Source organism: Lolium perenne, chromosome 1 (assembly GCF_019359855.2).
Source record: "Lolium perenne isolate Kyuss_39 chromosome 1, Kyuss_2.0, whole genome shotgun sequence".
NCBI lineage: Eukaryota > Viridiplantae > Streptophyta > Magnoliopsida > Poales > Poaceae > Lolium > Lolium perenne.
Window position 1 is genome coordinate 256002878 of NC_067244.2, and position 23535 is coordinate 256026412.

The 23535-nt window shown below is 43.3% G+C and overlaps 1 protein-coding gene and 2 long non-coding RNA genes across 3 annotated transcripts; 1 reads left to right on the plus strand and 2 right to left on the minus strand.

Moving 5' to 3' along the window:
• Window positions 1–1965: 1965 nt before the first annotated feature.
• Window positions 1966–2817, minus strand: LOC127327719 (uncharacterized). Its single transcript, XR_007868687.2, has 2 exons — window positions 2433–2817; window positions 1966–2324 (listed from the first exon to the last, which is right to left on the minus strand). It is a non-coding gene; the product is annotated as an uncharacterized lncRNA (long non-coding RNA).
• Window positions 2818–5138: 2321 nt separating this feature from the next.
• On the plus strand, window positions 5139–5932 carry LOC127327714 (uncharacterized). The gene is made up of 2 exons (XR_011751202.1): window positions 5139–5259; window positions 5577–5932. It is a non-coding gene; the product is annotated as an uncharacterized lncRNA (long non-coding RNA).
• A 7413-nt stretch (window positions 5933–13345) lies between these two features.
• On the minus strand, window positions 13346–14936 carry LOC127327716 (ethylene-responsive transcription factor ERF061-like). Its single transcript, XM_051354510.1, has one exon. It carries the CDS (start codon window positions 14826–14828, stop codon window positions 13920–13922), a length of 909 nt encoding a protein of 302 aa, XP_051210470.1. The 5' UTR covers window positions 14829–14936; the 3' UTR covers window positions 13346–13919.
• Window positions 14937–23535: the final 8599 nt, after the last annotated feature.

Below are 23535 nucleotides of genomic sequence, written 5' to 3' on the forward strand. Positions count from 1 at the left end.
TGCTCAATGCTCATGACTCGTGATCGCTTGATTCTATGACTCCTCCGGCCATTCTTCCATCTGTTCACATGATGCTAAGGGGGAGCATCCGTTTCTCTGAAGTGTTATTTGCCATCAACTGGACTTCAATTTGTCAGGATGTCGAAGTAACTTGGCTTGGTTTGATTGTCCCCTTTTAGTTTTCGTATAGTTTCACAAGGCGCCCTCCATGACCGGATCCTCCCGCCGCTGACCCCTTCGCCGATTCAGAGTGCTAATTTGCTGCTCTAGCGGCGGCGCATCCTCCTAACGGTCCTACGAAAACTGCTCAAGTGGCAGTGCATTCACCACGAGCGCCACTGGTTTGACACGTTCTTTTTGGCGGTGCAAGCGATGAAGACCTACGATATTGTATTGGCGCGCCTTTAACTTTGAGTTCTAGGAGCTGTGGCCGGATGATGGTACTGTCATCGGTCGACCGCTCTAATGGTCAGCCACCGTGAGGTGTAGGGAGGCGACGAGGAGACTCATGAGCTGCTCGAAGCGGAGCGGGCCGATGCGAAGTATATCGAGGAGCTCTGCCACCCGCATTTTGGAGCGCGCTGAGAAAGAACACCTCACCTTTGAGGGCCACAAGGTGAGGAAGATCGACGGTGCCGGGGGCGTCCGGTGCGCGGGTCAGGGATGGAGCTAGGGGGTGCCAGCCAGGGCCATGGCCGCCCCTAACAATGGAAATTTTGTTAAAACACCCCTATCAATTATGTAAAAAATGTAGAATATTCTCTAAATTACCCATATGGCCCCCTCTAAAAGAAATGCTCAGTTGCCCCCCCTTTAGATAATTCTTGGCTCCGTCCCTGGCGCGGGTCATCAACCTCGGCTCAACGACAACGGTGACTCCATGGCGAGGGCGTTGGCCGAGATCTCCTAGAGCAATGATAAAGATCTTTAGGTTATAGTTAGAGTAATCTAGTTTCTCTAGAAGTTTAATAAAGTTCATTTACTTGTTTAAATCAAATATGTGTGAATTCCTGTCAAATTAGGATGATTTTGAGCATAAGGTGTTGGCTATAGAGGATAGGCTAGAAACAACTAAAATTAGGATGAACTTTCTTTGACGTGCTCATAGGGGTAGGGTGTGCATGGGTGCGTTGACATGGGTAGATGTATCTGTGTTTGCGTAAGCGTCTACATTTGTACTATGTTTTGCAAAAAAAAAACATATGGCACCACCTATGGAATAGCGGGGCGGATACTCTCCAGAATTATAACGGATCGGCTAGAAAGGCCATGCCGATACGTTCCGACTTCCGAGACGCCGCACTTGTCTATGTGATTCTCCGAAGCCAAAATATCAATGGGCAACAAAAGCAGGATCCAAGTCTACCCTGAAGCATCACTCTCACTCTCAGTGAAGCGAAGAACATACGAAATCGCAGCCTAACTTTACAGCACGATGAACGCTCTACGCTCTCGCGAGCTCGTACCGCGGAGCTGGTGTGGTCTCAGTCCCAGCCGAAAAGCAGCATTGAAACCCAAAAGGCAGCAGGCGGCATCAACCGCGCTTGAAAGGAGGCGGAGATGCTAGGAGATAGGCAGCGGCAGGTGGAAGTCAATGGCGACGGGGAAGCCGACGGCGAGCGTGGTAGCACGGTGACCACGCGCGCCTTGGTCTCTCATCTTCATGTGATGCAGCCACCGAGTGACCCTTTCTGCTTCTGCTGTCGCTGTGTGATGCAGCCATCCTGTCTGGAATTCTGACTTTGAGGTCGGCATAGTACCACAGTTCCTAGTTTGCCATGAAGTCCTGTATTCAAGGCTGTCCTTCATGTATAGTTTCCAGTTCAGTCATGTTGCTCAACTTGTGCTTTGTAAATTGCGACAAGACACCCGTCGACTATGTTACATAGTACGGGGATACGAATACGGGGATACGGATACGGGGATACGGGAAAACGGCATTTTCTGAAAATTGGCTTACGGGGATACGGAAGTATATGTATAAATGCATGCAAAAATTCAATAGTGAATTACAAATTAAACAAGGATAATGTGGAACAAAAATATGAAATAGATGTGCTAAGTTGAAAAGGTCAAGCTTCAGATGGTTCGTCAAGCTCCAGATGCTTCAGACGCAAGTTGTTATGCACAATCACCAAATCCTCAGCTCGTTTGGTGGTCATCATATTTCTCTTCAAGCTATAGATGAAAGAATATGCCCTCCATAGGGGGTAGAAAGGATCAGTATACTCGTTGTCTTCGGATCCATCAGCGGTGTTACTTCCAGACCTAGTCGTCCTAGAACGAGCAACAGAGGATTGACTGCTCGACCTAGACGCCATTCCCTAACAATGAGAAAAAATGATAAATAGATGCCTTTCGTTCTCTCCTAAATCCTAATCCATAGGATGTAGGAAAAAACAGAGAATTGGGAGCAAGGGATTGAATCTTACTTGCGTACAGATTCTCCAAGCTGGACGAATGACGACGACTAGAAGATCGGCGAGGCGCTGCCGGCGGCGGCGAGATGGAGTTCCAGATGCGCCAGAGTTCTAGCGATGTGGCAACTGCGAGGCGATGGCGAGAGGATTCCATACGGTTAGGTTTTATCATGCATTGGGTAGGCCTTCTCATGGGCTGTGGATCGAGTAGCAACAAGCCTGTACGTATCCTGGTGTATCCCCGCGTGTCCCAGCCGTTCTCAGAATTTCTTTGTTTATTTTAAATTAGATAAAAATGGGATACTTTGGGATACGCGTATCGGCGCGTATCGGAGCGTATCCCCGTCCTGGTGCAGTATTTTGCACCGATACGGCACCTCACTGCCGTATCCCTGCAACGTAGCCCGTCGATTCGAGGTCGTCCATTCACCCCGGCAGTTTCCTAGGACGGATGCCCAGTTCAGCATGGTGTCATCTATGACGAATTGTCGAGGCCATGGAACGATCGCTCTATTCTATGAGACTGCGGCGAGGAGTCACGCTGGGACACACGGTGATGGTGCAGCGGCGAGCAAAGGAATGACTACGACGAGGCTTCCGCCACGAGCTCCGTGACGGGGATTAGCAGCTGTCTTCGTAGAGTAGTGGTTCAAGACGCTCACAATCGAGGCGAGCGAGAGCGCCGACGTCGCCGTCGCGCCGCGTGTACGTGTCCGGCCGCCCCCACGAGAGCGCCGCGAACAGCAAAGCGTTCCTCGCGCCGAGAGGTCGCCGTCGGGCCGGCAGCGGCGCCGGACGGAGCCAAAAGAACGCTTTTCCCCACGCCACGCCACCCTACTCTGATACAAGGACCCTCTGGACGGCATTTACCCGATCGGGACGACCCCGACGAGACGAGTAGCGGCGGCGAACGAACCACCGGCGGCACTGCAACAGGTGTCAATCCTGCCGCTGTGCCATGGCGTTTTTGGTCAAACCCGGAGAAAACGGTGGCGCCCATGGATGCCGATGGCAGTCGATAGCAATCGGGGGACGCGCCACGTCGCCGGGACGCTCGATCCATCGTCTCGAAGATGTACGTAAGTAGGATGTTGGAGTTGTGTTAGATATTTGTATAGTAGAGGGGTTAAAGTAAAAATGCTGTAACATGTATAAGCCTAGTACAGATGAATGGATGGGTGAGAAGCTGCCAGAAAATATCCCGTGCCTTCCACTTCTTTCCTGTCTAACCTAGAACTAGAAACAGAGCCTCGCCGCCGACATGGTATCAGAGCACGCGGCGGCGCTGTCCGGCGGCACGGAGGATTGAAGGATCCGGGCCTCTGGGGTGCTGTGGGCGAAGACGCTGGTGTGGGAGGTGGCTGCAGCTTCTCCAGGAGTCCAACCTGCTAAGGGCTTGGAGGAGCTACGGATCCAGGAGTCCAGACTGCGGTTCTCCAATCAAGGTTAGGTGCCTCTAGTTGCTTGGGGAGGCTGAGATTTGAGGGGAAGATAGGGTTGTGATTGTGGATTTAGGAAGGCTGAGACTTTAGAAGAAGTCAGAGTTTCAGCTGTGGATTGGGGTCTGAGTTGTGTGACAATTTGGGTGCTGATTGACGACGGCCTGAGGTGCTTGTTACCCTGAAGGGCGGTGTTGGAAGATGGGCGACAAGACTGACACTCCAGGACCTGTGACGGCAGCAGAGCTAGCGGCTATCCTGCGGGCAATGGATGATAGGTACAGACCTCTATTCGATGCTATTAGTAAACAAGCAGAAAGCTCAAGAGCAGAACCAGAGGTCAAGGAAGAGATACATCCTCTGCAACTTCCTCTTGTGAAGCTGGAGGGATCCGAGACTTATGCAAGTTGGGCGGAGCACGCAGAAACCATCCTAATTTCTAGGAAACTTGAGGGTTACATCTCAGGTACAGTTGAGAAGCCTGCTGAAGAGAATTCGAAGGAGGGACAAAGGTGGAAGATGACAAATGCACTCGTGAGAGCCTGGTTGTTAAGTTCCCTCTCACCTCAAATAGCAAAACAAGTTGAGAGAATTAAGGAGGCTTCAGAAATTTGGAGGCTCTTGAAAGGCACCTTCTCAGGAGTTGGTAATGAGATGCTTGCTTGCAGAATACAGAAGGAGTTACAGCAGGTCAGTCAAGGAGAGAGGACAGTAGTGGAGTATGTCTCAGAATTAAAAAGGTTGTGGAGTGACCTAGATTATTATGATCACGTTGACTTGGAGTGTGGAAAATGCCTGGAGAAGTATAATCAATGGACAGAAAGAAAGCGAGTGAGGGATTTCTTGAATGGACTTAACCAAAAATTTGAGAACAGGAGGGCAGCACTCTATGGAATCGGGAAGCTACCTAACTTGGAACAAGCAATTTCTGCAATCATAAGTGAAGAGACACGCCTACGATTAGAGGCAACTGAGCTGGGTACGCAAGGAGTGGCACATAGGCGTTCCGCTTTGTTCGCTGTGGAGAACAATGCTTATCAACGGCCAGGGACAAATGGATTTGAAAGAACATGTTTTGAGTGTGGTCAGCCTAGACATTTGAGGGCCTCTTGTCCTGAATTGAATGGAGGTGGCCGGGCTAGAGGTCAGAATTGGCGTGGTAGGGGTCGTGGCCGCATGTTTGGTGGACGTCGAGGTGGCCACGAACGAGGTATGTGGCTAGTAGGGAGAGCCAATACCTCAGCTACCACAGAGGAAGCCGCCACAAAAATGCTGGATCGTGGAGATGACTGCAGAGGACCTAGAAAGATGGAGTCAGCTCAAGGGAATGAATCAAAGTGACAAACAAACAGCCGAAGCATTTACTCCTTCAACTTCCACGACTTCTGCTAATTTTGGCGGTAAAAACTCTACTGCCGAAAATTATGAATCTAGTTGCATACCCTGGTTAATAGACTCAGGTGCATCTAGGCATATGGCTGGTTCTCATTGGCAATTTTCTAGTTATAATCCTAACTTGAAAGGACAGAGTGTGAGCTTGGCAGATGGTTCGACTCGAGTTATTATGGGAACAGGGACAGTAAAATGTGACTCTAACATGTCCCTTTCATCCGTGTTACATGTTCCTTCATTCCCAATTAATCTTTTGTCAATCAGTTGTATTACAAAAGATCTAAATTGTGCTGCTATCTTCTTTCCACATTGGTGCTTATTTCAGGAACTTGGGACTGGAAGAAAGCTTGGGATGGGGAGCATGCATAATGGGCTGTACTACTTGGACAACAATACATCACCATTTGTAGCTGCTGCCCTAGCTCACAATCTATTAGAGGAATGTCTACTGCAACATCGTCGACTAGGGCATATGCCCTTTGGTATTTTGGGTCAACTCTATCCTGACCTTTTTAGTAAAGTTAGCAAGGAAAAGTTGTTGTGTGATGCTTGTCAGTATGGGAAACAAACCCGAAGTTCTTATGTATCATCAGACAATCGTAGTAGTGTGCCACTTCAAACTATCCACTCAGATGTGTGGGGCCCAAGTGGAGTAGTATCAATTAATGGTTATCGTTATTTTGTGACTTTTATTGATTGCTGCACTAGAACTACTTGGGTGTATGTTTTGAAAAACAAGAGTGATGTGTTTGAATGCTTTAGAGATTTTTATAATATGGTGGTGACACAATATAATGCTCAGGTGAAAGTACTACGTACTGACAATGGTACTGAGTATGTGAACAAAGACTTTGATGAATATTTATCAAACACGGGAATTATTCATCAAACCACTTGTCCAAGCACCTCGGAGCAGAATGGTTTAGCTGAGAGGAAAAATAGACATCTCCTAGAGGTTACTAGGTGTTTGATGGTAACTATGAATGTTCCTAAATATTTGTGGAGTGAGGCAGTGATGACTGCCGCCTACTTAATAAACCGAATGCCATCTAGAGTGCTTGATCATAAGACACCTCTCGAGTGTTTAACAGGTAAAACATCATATGCGGTTCCTCCAAAAGTGTTTGGATGTGTGTGCTTTGTGAAAGATTACAGGCCATCAGTTGGGAAGTTAGATCCTAGAGCGGTAAAATGTATATTTGTCGGATATTCTGGGAAACAAAAAGGGTATAAATGTTGGTGTCCTGCTGAAAAAAGAATGTTTGTAAGCATGGATGTAGTATTCAGGGAGCATGATGCGTTTTATGGTGGACCAATTGATTTAAGTGATGTGTTTCCTGATATGTTTGCTGATGATACCTCAGAAACAGATTGCGCGACAGGGGGAGATAAAGCGGAGGAAGGCAATGATGCACTCACAAATAATATGATTGTTCGAATCATGCCAACAGGTGATACACATGGTGATGAATGTGCTAGTGTATCTGAAACAGACAACGAAGATGTACAGGGGGAGTTTCAGGACAGACCAAATGAAGCACAATGGCCTAAACCGAATGAGGACCGACAGCTTCAGGTATATTCAAGGAGACACCGAACGGGAGAGGAACAGGTGCAAGTGCAGGAAATAATTCCAGATACATCCCAAACTTCACCATCCTTATCATCATCATCATCATCATCTACAAACAGTGGTACACTCTCCTCACAGTATGATGATTTAGATGTTCCTATTGCTCATCGAAAACAACCACGGACCAATGCTGGGAAATTACCTTCAAAACTATCCCCATATTGTGTTTCGAATTATGTTTCATACTCTTCTATTGGGTCTCAATACAAGTCATTTATATCATCCTTGGATTCTGCAGTACCTGTTCCACATGATTGGCAAGAGGCAAAGAAATACCCAGAATGGAGGATGGCAATGCTAGAAGAAATGCAAGCACTAGACAAAAACAACACATGGGTACTTACTACTCTCCCTCTAAATAAGAAAGTGGTTGGTTGTAAATGGGTATTTACTATAAAACAAAATTCAGAAGGCAAGGTTGAAAGATACAAGGCTAGATTAGTAGCAAAGGGATATAGTCAAACATATGGGGTGGATTATGATGAAACCTTTGCACCTGTAGCAAAAATGAATACAATCAGGACATTAATATCGGTAGCCGCTAACCGTAAATGGAAACTATTCCAGCTAGATGTTAAAAATGCATTCCTCCATGGAGAGTTGCAAGAAGAAGTCTATATGGAAATTCCTCCGGGTTTTAATACAAGAGAAACTGAGGGTAAGGTGTGTAAATTAAGGAAATCCCTTTATGGACTAAAACAGTCACCAAGAGCTTGGTTTGGGAGATTTAGAAAGGAAATATGCTTGATGGGTTACCAACAAAGTAATGCAGATCACACCCTTTTCTTTAAGCATTGTAGTGGTAAAATTACAATTCTTGTTGTCTACGTAGATGACATAGTCATTACAGGAGATGATGACAAGGAGATATCACATCTGAAGGAGATGTTGTCAAAATCATTTGAAGTCAAGGACTTGGGGTATCTTCACTACTTCCTTGGAATCGAGGTTGCATATGGTATTCAAGGTATTTATCTCTCACAAAGGAAATATGTACTCGATTTACTTGCGGAGACTGGAATGCTCAACTGTAGACCAGCAATCACCCCCGTTGAATCAAATCATCGCACTTTAGCAGAATTTGGTGATCCAGTGGATAAACACCAATATCAAAGACTAGTGGGGCGCTTAATCTACCTATCACACACCAGACCGGACATTGCATATGCAGTTAGTGTTGTCAGTCGATATATGCATGACCCTCGCACCGGTCACTTGGATATTGTGAATCGTATCTTACGGTATCTTAAAACCTGCCCTGGGAAGGGTATCTTGTTCTCCAGAAATGGGCACCTAAAGATAGAAGGTTACACAGATGCAGACTGGGCTGGGTGCCTAGATGATAGAAAATCAACCACAGGCTATTGTGTGTTTGTTGGTGGTAACTTGGTTAGTTGGAGGAGTAAGAAACAGAACGTAGTTTCCAGATCCACAGCGGAAGCAGAGTTTAGAGCTATGGCCTCGGGCTTATGTGAGTTGATGTGGCTGCGGATATTATTGATGGAACTAGGGCTCTTTGATAATACACCCCTTCAACTCTACTGTGATAATCAAGCTACAATCAGGCTTGTGAATAATCCCGTTCATCATGATAGGACAAAACATATCGAAATAGATAGGCACTTCATAAAAGAGAAGATAGATGGGGGATTAATTCGAGTCCAGTTTGTTAGATCTGGAGAACAAATCGCTGATATGTTGACCAAAGGAGTGTGCAATGTATCTTTTATGAAAATCTGTAGCAAGATGGGGCTCTTAAATATATTTGCCCCATCTTGAGGGGGAGTGTTGGAGTTGTGTTAGATATTTGTATAGTAGAGGGGTTAAAGTAAAAATGCTGTAACATGTATAAGCCTAGTACAGATGAATGGATGGGTGAGAAGCTGCCAGAAAATATCCCGTGCCTTCCACTTCTTTCCTGTCTAACCTAGAACTAGAAACAGAGCCTCGCCGCCGACATAGGAGTTTGTTGAGAGGGCCAGCGGCGAAAATTAACTAATTAAGTCATTCCGTGATGTGTGTGCACGCTGCGAGTCGTATCGGCAAGGCAGTGGTGGCGTACGTGGCAACAAGATGATCGATGAAGCTAAGCTGCAAGCTCAATGATTCGGGCTACGTCTTGTCTGAAATACTTGAGCACAGGTAATTCACTAATTCGAGTAGGAAAGCACATATTCTGTGTAGAGGAAGTCTTGGATATCTTAATTACCTCTCCACGGACCAACGCCCTTGCGTGCAGGGAGATGACTTGTTTGTTCTTATCCTGATCTGCGTTTGAGACCCTACGTCATGTATAAGTGGCACTTAGTTGTTCATTGCCATCTCAAAACCCTTTGATCACAATAGGATGCTACGTCAAATTCTTGAAAATTTGACCAACTTCATACAAAAAGTACTAGTAGTAACATCAAATTTTAATGGCGGGTATATCGATATGTTAGATACTAACTTTATAAATGTTTGACTTAATTATGAAATTAAAAGTAGAACAGCATATCAGCATTTAGAATGTTGAACAAATACAATATATTGTATGGTAGTTCTATCGATATTGATTTGTTATTCTACAAGTTGATTTTTTAGATAAAGAAATCGTTGAATTATGACTAAATTTATGCGACTTGTATTGCGCACAATATAACATACCTACAATACGGTGGCAATTATTTCTTTAATCACTTAGCCCTAAATCCATTACTCATATCCTTTCTACTCAGGGTTCCTAGCCACTGGCTTGAATATCTACAACCGCCTATTGCTTCCTCGCATGCCTGGAGGACCCATGAGCTTCGCCGTCTCGACCTCTTGCATCCACCTAGGATCATGTGAGCCGATGGGGATGTGTTCCTCTCCGCCTCGAGCTCCCAATCACGACAAGGAGGTCACCCTGGACCACCGCTCGTCCTGGAGCTCATCTAAGAGGTAGTCCTCGACCAGGAGTTCCCAAACAGCCGACGAGCTCCATCTTGTCTCCTAGCAAGGTCACCTCGATGTTGTCATCGAGCCCAACTTTGATACGTAAGAAACAAATCTATAAATGTTGTACCGTACTATATTAATATATCATATATTCGCAACATATGAAGAGTTACCACCGTCGTTTTCAATGATTTGTGATATTTCTCACAAGGTGCCTTCTATGTGGCATCTCACTCTCGAAAACATGTGACCCTTATTTTATGTATTTTTTAGATTCAGAAACCTCTAGTACTCAAATGCAACCGGGATTTTTAGCACATCGATTTTTCTGGAAATAGAAGAACATTTTTTTATTTCTTTCTATTTCCTAAAGATAAAGTGCACAGTTTGACCAATTTGGATTTTATTGGATGTTCAACACTTTCAGTTTTACTATTTTCAGCACAATTCTTCTTCCGATTTTTTTTTAGTTTTTGTTGGAATATAGTAAAATCAAAATATTTACAAATGAACATATTTAAGTCATCGGAATGCTCAAAATGTTTCAGATTTTTATGATCAATATTAGTTGCCCATAAAAATTGTTTTCTTGTTACTGTTTTCAAAACAGAATCTGCCCCTTTGTTGGAGAGTGGGTTTTAATTAGATCTTAAACTACTTTTTGGATGTTACCTACTGATGCAACACTTCTATAATTTCAAAGAAATATTTGTTTTTAAGCTTGGACAGTAGCTTAAGAATATTATATACTGCACTAGTGACTCCCGCCGAATAAGAACGAGAAAGTTTTTATGGTGATTTTTCACATGGAATGAAGGAGCAAGAACATGAGAAATATTCGAGAAAGTTCAAAACCATAAGATTGAGGATGCCTCCGCATCCCCCTACATCAATAACATCTATGTTGCAAACCTTTTAATTTTAATTTGTAGTAACATGATCTAGCGTTTAAGGACTATATGGTGTATGGTGATGATGGATGGTTGTGTCACATATGCGATAACCTTATGAATGATCTACCCTTCTACCATCGCCTTCTTCCCTTTATACAAGCGTAGGTCTTGAGAGTCTTCATCTTGCACTGAAGATCTTTATGTCTTGTATGCCAAGTCTTGGAATGTCAAGAAGTTAGCATATATCTCACTTGGTTAGGAAAGTGGATGTATAACCTAGCCACATAGGTTCAAGTTCTCAAGGTCACACATATTTGGGTTCTTATTATTAAAAAAAAAACGCATTGTAGGCGCTTCCCTAACGACGTTCCTCTGCGTAGAAAAAGTGTTGGAATAATTCCTTCCATATCTTGAGTGTGGTAGATCTTGATTTCAAGGCAGTCAGGGTGTAGCATGGTAGATTAGGTCAGTGGAGTCCTCAAGTGAACCCCTATCACCCTAGGTGTCGTTGGCTGGATAGGGTATAGGTCCGTTGGGATATCATATGGGGGCTGCCCTAGCTAGCGCTCGTGCGCCAGGGAGAGATTGTGCAATCGGTTTCTAACCAAACATTCTTTCCTTTTTTGGCATATTTTGGACTGTAGTGGAGACTATTGAGGGAAAGTTTTGCATGCATGTAGAAACAGACGAATTTGATGACGTAAGCGAGAATCTTTCCAAATTTGAAAATTCAAAATGTTTTATCTCACAAACGTCAACTCCGATTTAAGATCTGTTTTCACCAATAAATTCGTCTCGACGAGATCTTCAAAACTAGCACCCATGTTAATATGTTTCGACAAACTTTTTTCTGGCAAAAAATTATCAACCCTCTCTATTTGAATAATCAACCCCTCTGTACTTGAGTGATCAACGGTAAATGTATAAATTTATCAACCTGGTGTAGGCTATTGAGGGAAAGTTATGCATGCATGCACAAATAGACGAATCTGCTGATGTCAGCGGAATCTTTTCCAAATTTGAAAATTCAAAACATTTTAACTTTCAAACGATAACTCCAAATTAAGATCTGCTTTCACCAATAAATCTGTCTCGACGAGATCTTCAAAATTAGCACCCATGTTGATATGTTTCGAGAAACTTTTTTTCGAGCTAAAAGTTATCAACCCTCTCTATCTGAATAATCAACCCCTCCGTACTTGAGTGATCAATGGTGAATGTATAAAATTATCAACCTGGTGCAGGCTATTGAGGGAAAGTTCTGCATGCATGCACAAAAAGACGAATCCGCTGATGTCAGCGGAATCCTTTCCAAATTTGAAAATTCAAAATGTTTTAACTTTTAAACGATAACTCCAAATTAAGATCCGGTTTTACCAAAAAATCCGTCTCGACGAGATCTTCAAAACTAGCACCCATGTTGATATGTTTCGAGAAACTTTTTTTCGGGCTAAAAGTTATCAACCCTCTCTATCTGAATAATCAACCCCTCCGTACTTAAGTGATCAACGGTAAATATATAAAATTATCAACCTGGTGTAGGCTATTGAGGGAAAGTTCTGCATGCATGCACAAATAGACGAATATGCTGATGTCAGCGGAATCTTTTCCAAATTTGTAAATTCAAAACGTTTTAACCCGGTGCCCCGTTATTTATCAATGGTAATTATAAATAACTACCAACCCTAACAAGTATTCCATTTAGAATATTTTAGCGAACATTTTTTTATTTTACAAGCTATCAACCCGGTGTCTCGTTATTTATCAACGATAAATATAAAAATAAATAATAACCCTAAAAAGTATTTTATTTAGAATATTTTAGCCACTCTCTTTTAGTTTAGAAGCTATCAACTCGGTGACCCTCTATTTATCAATGGTAAATATAAATAAATATCAACTCTAAAATTTTAATTTAATTAAAAAAAAATGTAGCGACTCTTTTTTTGTTTACAAGTTATCAACCCGGTGCCCCGTTATTTATCAACGGTAAATATAAAATAACTAGCAACCCTAAAAAGTAATTTTCATTAAGAATTTTTTTAGCAACTTTTGTTAGATTACAACTTGAAACAATACTTAATTTGATTAGCAAGTGGTAGTTCATTTGAGTTGCAAGTGGATCTTCCCACCCGTTATTTTCCCCCTTAAATACCACTGCCCGAAAAAGGGAATTGCAAAAGGACCCCATTAAATCTGAATTACCATACGAAAAAAAACCCAAAAGAGAATTGTAAAAAGTGAATTGAGAGTCTGCCTCGTGCTGAAGAAAAAGAGTGAGATGCTATGTGTATGCATGCAACAACTTATGAAAGAGTGCTGAAAAGTTGGCTCATTAAATGCAAATCCATGAGATACTCTGTGCATGTGCATGCATGAAGTGTGAACGCTAATGCAACTTGCAAAGTAGTAATACAAGCTGTTAGTGTGAACACATGTGAACGCAATTAAAGCACTACGTGATACAAAGGGAATTGAGTCACGCTTTCGCGTGAGCGCTCCGCGCCACAGAAACCGATCGCTCGAGCGAGTGATTGCTAGGGAGGGGATTCTATCATATGGGTTATTTCCATATATCGTCGATAGAACACAACACCTGGGGATTGCGCTGCATTTAAAAGTTTAACCAAAGGTGTATATGAAAAAGTATCAGCATCTAACAATATCGAACTTATATTACTAGGACCATCATCGATAATATTTTGATGATGTATATACATTAGATATTGTAAGGATTAATATTTTTGTCTTTATAAATGGCCAAACTCGACAAAGTTTGAGTTTGACCAAAAGCTATATGCATCACATTTTGGAACCGAGGGAGTTGTCGGTTGTTGGTGCAAGACTACAGAATGAATATCGACATGAGTCCTGAATCCTGAATGAAGCTACAAAGCCGCTGGCTAGACTGAAATGGAGCCGTGGATGTGCGGCCTAACCGCTGTTGGCGGTCTGCACCTCGACGATGGCAGAGGAGTTGCTGCGTTGTGTCGATGGCAGAGGACATTGCAGGGTGGAGCTATGAGCGCCGCCGCGTCCGCCTGAACCTTTATGACCACCAGGTAAGAAGTGTGCTTCGGGAGCTCAGTCCCCGAAGCCGAAGGTGCAAGAGCAGAGCATCGCGAACCTCGAGCACAACAGCCGGACGGGTGCCTGGGGACGGCAGCAAGTCTGTCGACGTCTGGGCATGGGCCACCCACTCCGACGGCGCCATGGTCGCTCCTCACGTCAGGGCTGGCAGCGGGGCGCACCCGAGAGCAGATCGACAAAACGACGCCGGGAAGTCGGTACTGGAAAAGTTGAGCATCTCCCAGATCAGCTCGGGGTCGAACGACGGCATCCGCTCCAGCGAGCACTCGACGTCGCCCACGGAAACCGCCCCCTCCGGTGACCCGTACGATGACTCCGTCGTCGTCTCTGACGTCGCGGCGCTCTCCGAGGCGACGGGTCGCACGGCCGCGGCCGGCGCGGACTTCGCGTCTGCGCTCTGGCTGCCCTGCTTGTTCTCCTCGCGCAGCCGCCTGGCGCGCGCGCGCTTGCGGGCCATGCGCACGCGGATGGTCTGGATCTTTGCGTCGACGGCGTCGCGGAGCTGCCGGAGCGAGTCGGGGAATCCGTCGTCGCCGAGGCGGTCCATGATGCCGGGGAAGTTGAGGCGCGCATACTCGCCTCGGAGCCTATACGCGGCGCGGTCGTAGGCGTGCGCGGCGGTCTCGGGCGAGTCGTAGGTGCCGAGCCAGACGCGCACTCGATTCTGCGGCAGCCGGATCTCTGCCACCCACTTGCCCCACTGCCGCTGCCGCACGCCGCGGTAGGACTTCGTCTTACCCAGCGCCGCCGGTCCGTCATGCGCCGTGCCGCGAAAAGGAAAACTCGCGGCCGAGTAGGAGGAAGTGGCGGCCGCAGCGTGTTGGTGGTGCTGCTGCTGCGTGGCGGCGAAGGAGCGGAGGAGCTCGCACTGGCGGTAGTAGACGCTGGAGCCGAGCGGCGGGATGGTGACCGGGGGCGGGAGGTGGGAGAAGACGGTGTCGAGCGCGCTGCCGCCGGCCGGTGACAGGAGCAGGGACGACACCGCCGAGCGCACCTCCCCCGGGAAGCTGGCCTGAGACAGCGTGCGGAGACTGGCGTCCATGGATGGATGCCGCTGCTACCGGAGCTTGGGTGTGAGAGTTTGTTGTCTGGTAATCGTTGGAGGATTTTTCACGGACGAGGCGGGAAACGCATCCTTGTAATGACGAGTCCTGTGGCTTTATATAGGCCACTAACAGCGCTGCATATTTACCATTGTACCCTCAGGCCTCATATTTGTTTGAACTCGAGATTGTCCATATACTGGTAACCAGCTGAAGGATTAGTTGCGCCGGAATTATGTGACGCCACTTGGTCAACTTCGCAGGATGTTTACACCCTTGATCGCTAGAAAAAGAAAGAAAAAAGAGATCAACATCTTTGACAAGTTCAAGACATAGTTCACTCCCATGTCAAACACCAAGGAAAGCATGAGTCCTGTCCATTCAGTTTGACAAAACAATCACTCGAAGCCATAAACTATTAATCAGCTAAAGAAAGGCCAGCTCTCAAAGCATTTTAAATCCCGTCTTCAGATTTGAATTTTGCTTGCTACCTACCGATCCGTCGACGGATCGAGAGAAAAATACCAGTCGACTGATCTAGAGCAAAAGATCGATCGCTCTCACTCGTGCGTGTTGCCTTCTTTCCTCCCATGGCTCGCTGGTAATATGGGCATCCACCCTTTTTTTCCTCGCGCGGCTTGTCGGTAATATGAGCCTCAACCATATGTCGGTTTGAGCGAGCATGCCAATCACATGGAAATCCAGACGCTTCACATTTTGTATCAAGGGAGTGGATCCAAAGACTAGCCAGCGACTCGTTTTTTGTTGTAATTGTTCGCCACTTTTTGTAATAATAGTATTTTTTAATTGAATTTGTATCATATTAGTTGTTGCTTGAACACTTTGCATTGTTTCCAAACTTATGGATTTTTGTTGTAATAATTTGTGACTTTTGTAAACATATATTGTGGTTTTTGTTGTAATTTAGTATGTAGCAAATTAATTGTTGTTTGACCACTTTGCTTTGTATACAAACATATGTATTTTTTTTGAAGTGATCGTTTGTTAAAAAATAGTTGGTCATCTTTGTAAAATTTGTTTACGATTTTTTTTGTAACTCAATAAGCCGAAAATATATTTGTTGTTTCACTTTTTTGTAACATAACACTAATTTTTAAAAATGTTGCGATAATTTTGTTGCAGTAGTATATTTTTCTATACGTGGAGCAAGGATTTTTTATTGTAATACTCTTTTTTAAATGTTATTGTAATACTCTATATTGGGGTAAATCATCACGATGGCACATGTACTGCCATAAATATCCAAAAAGTTAGGGCTAGAGGGTTGTCCTTGGGTTTTTAAGTGGAGTTTTTCGAAATATATTACTATGAAGAGATACCAATTACATCCAGCCTTTGCAACGATGCAATATCTTAATAATAGTACGGATGCACCCAACACAAAAAAAGTCCCACTACGGTATTCTAGCCCTAGCAACAACAATACATCCACCACCAGGACAACACCTAAACTCCAGACTCTCCAAAAGCGACGCCTCCAAGAATGAAACAGTGCACAACTGTCATTGTCGTCCGATCAAAAGATTTTAGGTTTTCACCCTGAAGATAGTCCTCGCTCTCAAAACAATGCCTTCAACAAGGCCATTGCCAGACACAACCAATTAATATCAGACCTTGGTTTTTCACCCTGAAAGACAAGAATCTAAACTTCACCTACGATGCCACCCCAACTTGCATACTACTGCTGCAAAATCCAGACCACCAAGCAATTCTGAAAGTGCATGGAGCCCCCATGTGTGGTTTTGGTAATTAATGATAATCCCTATGGACTAATGTTTGCATTGAGTTATATTTGTAGGTGTTGTCCATAGGCAATTCTTGAACCATATGTTGGCTTCAAGGTTGCAATAAGAAGAAATTGATGAAGGATATCAAGTGTCAAGTATGTCTTGAAGATGAAGATGAAGTGAGCCCTCAAGTTACTTCAAGACATCAACATGATGAAGAATGAAGAAATAAAGTGCAAGTTCAAGATGAGCCATCTCGAAGAGATCCTCTTGAGTCTTGCCATCCATATGGTGATCATGGATATGTGAAGATGCGCCGAAGAAGAAGCTCTCCCATGGTGGATTATGGGGGAGCAATCCACATGGTGGTCATGGTTATGTGAAGATGCGCCGAAGAAGAAGCTCTCCCATGGTGGATTATGGGGGAGCAATCCACAAGACTTCGTCAAGCAAGCACAAGCAGGAAAGGCGTTCCATCTTGTTGAGGTCAAGATCGTCGTCATCGAGCTCAAGTGGAATGCGCAAGTATAAGGTTTGCTCTTGATAGGGTTTGTTTCTCACCAGTCTCATAGTGTAGTTGGAGACCGGTTTATAGTTTAGTTGACGTACTATCAAGAGGGCTCTCGAGTGAGTAACTCGATCGTATCGTTCGGAGAGAGCTCAAACCTTTGCATCCTTGCATCATCTTTCTTGGTTGTTATTTGGACCTTATCCATGTGATGTTTTAGAGCTTGTGCTTATTCTCATGACAAGCTCTAGTTCATCGAAAACGGATTTCGCATAGATCACTTGTTGCGTTTTCGAGTTTGGTTCATCATCTTTCTTGGTTTTATTTGGATCTTATCCATGTGATATTTTAGAGCTTGTGATTATTCTCATGACAAGCTCTAGTTCATTGAGAATGGTTTTTGCATGGGCAACTTGTTGCATTTTCGAGATTGGAGGTTTTACCGGTATGTCTTTTTTAGATAGGTCAAACCTTTCATCATTTGTTTCTATCCTCCCTTGTTGGACTATGATGGTTTCCTGCATGATCTTGTAGAGCTTGTTCCTAGCTTCAAAACAAGCCCAAGATCATCAAAATCGGAGTCCGGATGCTAAAGTTATGCCCGTTTTAGTTTTGGTGTTTCTGCAGTTTTCTGGGGGGCGGATAATCCGGCCCGAATGACCAAAACTGGGACAATATCCGGCCAAATATCCGGCCCGAGCCAGGGGCGATTTCGGGGGGCGGATAATCCGGCCCGGGGGCGGATAATCCGGCCCGGGGGCGGATTTTCCGGCCTGGGAGGTCCCAAACGGTCATATTTCGTTGGGAGGGGGTATATAAGACCCCCTTCTTCCTCCTTGGGCTGGTTGGTTCACTTTCTCTCTCTCCCCTCCATTGTTGTACTTCAAATCTTGCCCTAGTTCTTGATTCCTCCCATGATTCTTGCATATTCTTGAGGGAAAAGAGAGAGGAGATCTAGATCTACATTTCTACCAATCAAATCCATCTCTTTGTGAGTGGAACTCTCTAGATCTTGATCTTGGTGTTCTTTGTGAATTCTTTTGTTCTTCCTCTCTTATTCCCCCAATAGTTTTTGTAGATTTGTTGGAATTTGAGAGAGAAGGACTTGAGCATCTTTGTGGTGTTCTTGCCATTGCATTTGGTGCATCGGTTTGAGTTCTCCACGGTGATTCGTGGTGGTGAAAGCAAGAAGGTTGTTACTCTTGGGTTCTTGGAACCCTAGACGGATTCTAGGCCTTTGTGGCGGTTTGTTGGGAGCCTCCAATTAAGTTGTGGATGTGTGCCCCAATCTTTGTGTAAGGCCCGGTTTCCGCCTCGAAGGAAATCCCTTAGTGGAACCGTGACCTAGGCCTTTGTGGCGAGGGTCACCGGAGATTTAGGTGAGGCGTCTTCGTGGCGTTCGGTGTGTGGTGTGAGTACCGCATCTTGGGGTGAGGCCTTTGTGGCGTTGGTGTGCATCGAGCAGCCACACCTCAAGGTGAGCCTCTTGTGGCGTTCGGGAGCACTAAGCCACCGCACCTCTCCAACGGAGATTAGCACTCGCAAGAGTGTGAACTTCGGGATAAATCTTCGTCTCCGGCGTGCCTCGGTTATCTCTATACCCGAGATCTTTACTTATGCACTTTACCTTGTGATAGCCATCGTGCTTGAAGTTATATATATCTTGCTATCACATACTTGCTTGTATTGCTTAGCATAAGTTGTTGGTGCACTTAGGTGAACCTTTGCTTAGAATAAGTTGTTGGTGCACATAGGTGAACCATAGTATATAGGCTTTGGGCTTGACAAAGTAAACGCTAGTTTTATTCCGCATTTGTTAAGCCCATCTCGTAAAAGTTTTAAACCGCCTATTCACCCCCCCCCCCTCTAGGCGACATCTGTATCCTTTCAATTGGTATCAGAGCAAGGTCTCTCATTCTTAGGCTTCACCGCCTTGAGAGTAAAGATGTCGGTTAGGGGATTAGTGCACAATAACTTGGTTATATTTGATGGCACAAATTATGATCTATGGAAAATTTATGTGCTTAATATTTTGCGGCGTATGTCTCCGGACATGGAGCGATTTCTTGACATGGGTTTTTCTTCTCCTAAGGATCCTCAAAATTTATCTCTTGAGGAGGAGAAAAACTCTTGCCTCGATGCTCTTGCTTCTCATGTGTTTTCCATTGTTGTGAGCAATGTAGTTACTTCTTCAATCATGCCTTTTGGGAGCGCTCATGAATTATGGACAAAGCTTCAAGATAAATATGATGTGTCCAATATCATTGAGGATGATTGTTTTGCTTCCACTTCCGGCCGTGATGAGTTCTCATCTTCATCCACTTCACCAAAGTGTGGTAAGACACAAGGTAATGATATGGTGAGTGGTGATGAAAATTGCAATATTGATATTGAGCTTACTATTGATGATTCTTCATCTCTATCTCATTGCAATGCTTCATCTTTGGACTTAAACACATCTAGCACTAGAAATGATTTACATGCTTGTGTTGATAGTCCTTGCATATCATGTGTAAGTTGCTTGAAAAAATCTAATGATGATATGCTTGCATTGTCTTGTGGCCATGATAAAAATGATTCTATTTCCTCTAGTTGTTGTGTGTCTAACAATGTAGAGGAAACCAAAGATTATATTGGTCAAGACAAGATCTTGAAAGGAGCCTCAAGTAACTCCTCATCTTTATCTCACGGTCCTCATATATGCCTTATGGCCAAGGGTTCCACGGTACCTCCTACCATGGAACCTAATATGTCTCGTGGTGATAAGGATGAGGATGAATATGAAGAAGAAGATTGGGTTGTCTCTCTACGCGATAAGGGTAAGAGCGTATTCAAGGTTATTTGCAAAGATAAAATTGCTAGCACTCACTTCTTTGAAATCTTGACTACTGCTATTGAGAGCCAAAAACTTATTTGGATGCATGAGAACACCATTGATAAAAAGGGTGCTCTTGAACGAGAGTATGCCAATGATGTAGCATCCCTAAAGAATGACCTTGAAGAAGAACAAGAGACCATAGCCTCTCTTGAAGAGCAACTTGAAACCCTTGAAGTGTCTCAAAATGAAATAGTTTCTAAACTCACTAAGGAAAGAGACCATGCTAAAGCTCAAGTAAAAATGCTTAAAAAGGAAAATCCCAAAGTTGGTGTTGGTCATGATAAACTTGTTAAGGATTTAGATGATCTAGACAAGGCCCACAAGGTCTTGGAGAGCGAACACTCTATCCTCACCAAGTCTCATGAGCAACTTCAAGCTTCCTATTTAAAAAAGCATGCTATGTTACCCTCTCTTCTTAATATGTCTTGTGATGATGCTTGTGCTACTAACTCTACTTCTTGTGAAGCATCTATCTTGAAGGAGAATGTTGAGCTAAGGGCTCAACTTGAATTGCTAACTAGCAATTATGGGAAATTGGAAGAAAATCATGGAAAGCTTTCTAGCTCCCATGAGGATCTTCTAGCCTCCCATGATAGGCTAAAGTTAGCTCATGAGGCTATCATATCAAAGGCAACACCTTGTGAGCCTCATGTGGATACTACCACTACTACCCAAAAAGCTATATTGCCATGTGCTAGTCCTAGTAATTCATCCACTCATAGTATTGCTAAATCTTGTGGTGAATTATCTTCCTTGCCTTGTTGCTCTAACAATGAAGGTTCTACTTCCTCTAGTACTTGTGTTGTTACTAACCATGTAGAGGAAATCAAAGAGCTCAAGGCCCAAGTCACTTCTTTGAAGACCGACTTGGTAAAGAGTCATGAAGGGAAATGCAAACTTGACAAGATGTTAAGTGTGCAACAATCCCCCAATGACAAGAGTGGACTTGGATTCAACTCCAACAACAAGAACAAGTCCAAGAACAACAAGACTAAGAAGGGCCAATTACAAGTCAAAGACCCGGCCAAGATTGTTTGCTTCAAGTGCAAAATTGAAGGGCGTCATGTTAGATCTTGCCCTTTGAAGAAGAAGCAAAAAGGGAAGCGGCCTCAAGCTCAAACTCATATTCAACCTCAAGTTGAAGAAATGCCACTTCCCAAGAAGAATCAAGACAATGCTCCCATTGTGGAGAAATCTAGTGAGAAGAAGGAGAAGAAAAGAACTTGCTACATATGCCGCGAGAAGGGCCACATCTCCTCCTTTTGCACTATTGGTACCTCATCCAACTCTATCACCATTGATGATGTTTATTCTCTTCGTAAGGATGAGGGTGGCAATGTGTTTGCCAAATATGTTGGTGCTCAAAGTGGTGTCAAGAAAAGAACCATTTGGGTTGCCAAGCCTATTGTGACTAACCTCTTAGGACCCAACTTAGTTGGGGACCAACAATCCAAAATTTGATCAATAGGTGCTCGTTGGAGGGAATTGGAGACTTGGCTACATCATGAAGAATTAAGGGATCTTCATCATTTATATTATATCAAGCCAAGTCTTTTGATTATCTTGCTACTATCATATATCCAATGTTGCTCCTTGCGGTAACATGTTCTCAACTCATTTATATTGAAAGTTACTCGCCCCTTTGCATGTGTTAGTTTTTGTTCCTAACATGTGTTTGTATATGTTGTGATTCCTATTTGCTTTTGCTTGAGAAATCAAGTCTATGCATGTTGGGTTGCACACCATGTATTTGTGTTTGTGTTGGAGCCTCTTTGCATCTTGTTGTATCCTATATGGCTCTTATGAGCGATTAATGGACAATCCCATTTTGGGGGAGTGACATTCCTTTGGGAATTTCATGATCCTAACAATGTGTGTACATGAGGAATATCACTTAGAATTGATATTGCAAGATTATCTAGTCTCTATGTGGTATGTCATCTTCATGAGAAATTCAAATTCTAATGTCCATTAATATCTCTACTTGGATCTTATTTGCCTCTTGTGAAAATAAATTCCTTATCACATTATGGGGGAGTAATAATCTTTGTGCATATTACAAGCCTAGGAAATGTGAACATTTGAGGTTGTGTCACATAGAATTGATATTGTAAATTGTCTCTCATATGTGACATGTTTTCTCAAACAAGTTCCAATTTGCTTAAATGGCTTCATTGCTAATATCTTTGTGGATCTTATTTGTGAAAGTTTTTCTTGGCATGGTTTTTCACAATGTGTCCCTCAATACATTTTTTGGAAAACCATGTGCTTCAAGTCATACTATTAATTGCTTTGCATGTTGGTATGAATGCTATTAATTGCTTTGCATATTGGTATGAATACTATTAATTGCTTTGCATGTTGGTATGAATATTATTAATTGCTTTGCATGTTGGTATGACTAATTGAAGCTATCAAGAAACTCTCTTTGCATGATGGTTAACTCGTATCTTTTACCATATGCTTTATTTAGTGTAAAAATGATCTTACATATACTTACAAACTACCACCGGAAAATATTTCCTAATACCTCTTGTCCTAGGACAATTGGCAATCTATTATTGGGTAGAAATTTATTGATCATATTTACATTGGCTCTTGTGTTTAAATTGTCTTATTTATTGCCATGAATATGTTGTGCTTTGACTCCCATGTGTCTTCCTTGCATCTTATGGATCTAATTTGTCTATTCAAACTTTCTTAGCATTTTAGTAGATTTAGGTAGCGTGATGATCTTAGTTCTGTGCATTTAGTATTCATATGCAAAATCCTAGATAATGCACTAATCTTGGGGGAGCTCTCCTATATTTGTTAGAATGCTTAACATCTCTTGATCTTTATCAAAAATTTGGTTTTGGGAGTCATAAATTTTCTTTTTGGTACTTTGTGCCATCATAAAAAGTGTTGAGGGTTTGGTTTATTTGTTTGAACCTTGCTCTCTTGGGAGTTGGTTATCTCATTCCTTTGTGCTTAGGCTTAATTAGCTTCTTATAATGAGATAAGTCTTTGGAGTCAATCTTGTGATGATATTGATTCTTTGATATAACTTGGGCAACCATTGTCTCTTGATTTATTTTGTGTTTTGTCCAAATTGTATCTTCCTTTGGTTCTTCAAAGTATTGTGCATGCATATTTAATATATGTATATCTTATGGCATGTGTCACTTTCATTGATCCAATATATAGGGTAAACTCCATCAAATCCTAATTTGGCTAAGATGTGCATGAAATTCAATTTCATATCTATATGCACATAGAATTGTGGAGTTTGTCCTATATGTTGTAGTGTGTCTAACTACTTCGGACCCAATTAGTTTGGGGACCATTTTGTACTTACCTTTGTGTTAGGTACAATAGATATGCATTGGATGCTTGTCTCACAATATGGAAAGAAGTGGTGACTCAATGGTAACTTGAGGCAAGCTAGGATGGTCAACGAACACATATCTACTACATCCACACCAATGCTATCTTGGTAACAAGTATCTTCTCATGCACACTTTTCTTGTATCCAACCTTATGGTTGCATCTTGGCATGAATCTCTTGATTTGCAAATGTTGTGCTTCTTGCA

Coding starts and splice junctions, on each gene's coding strand:
- LOC127327716 (XM_051354510.1), bottom strand. CDS start 14,828: ATGGACGCCAGTCTCCGCACGCTGTCTCAGGCCAGCTTCCCGGGGGAG.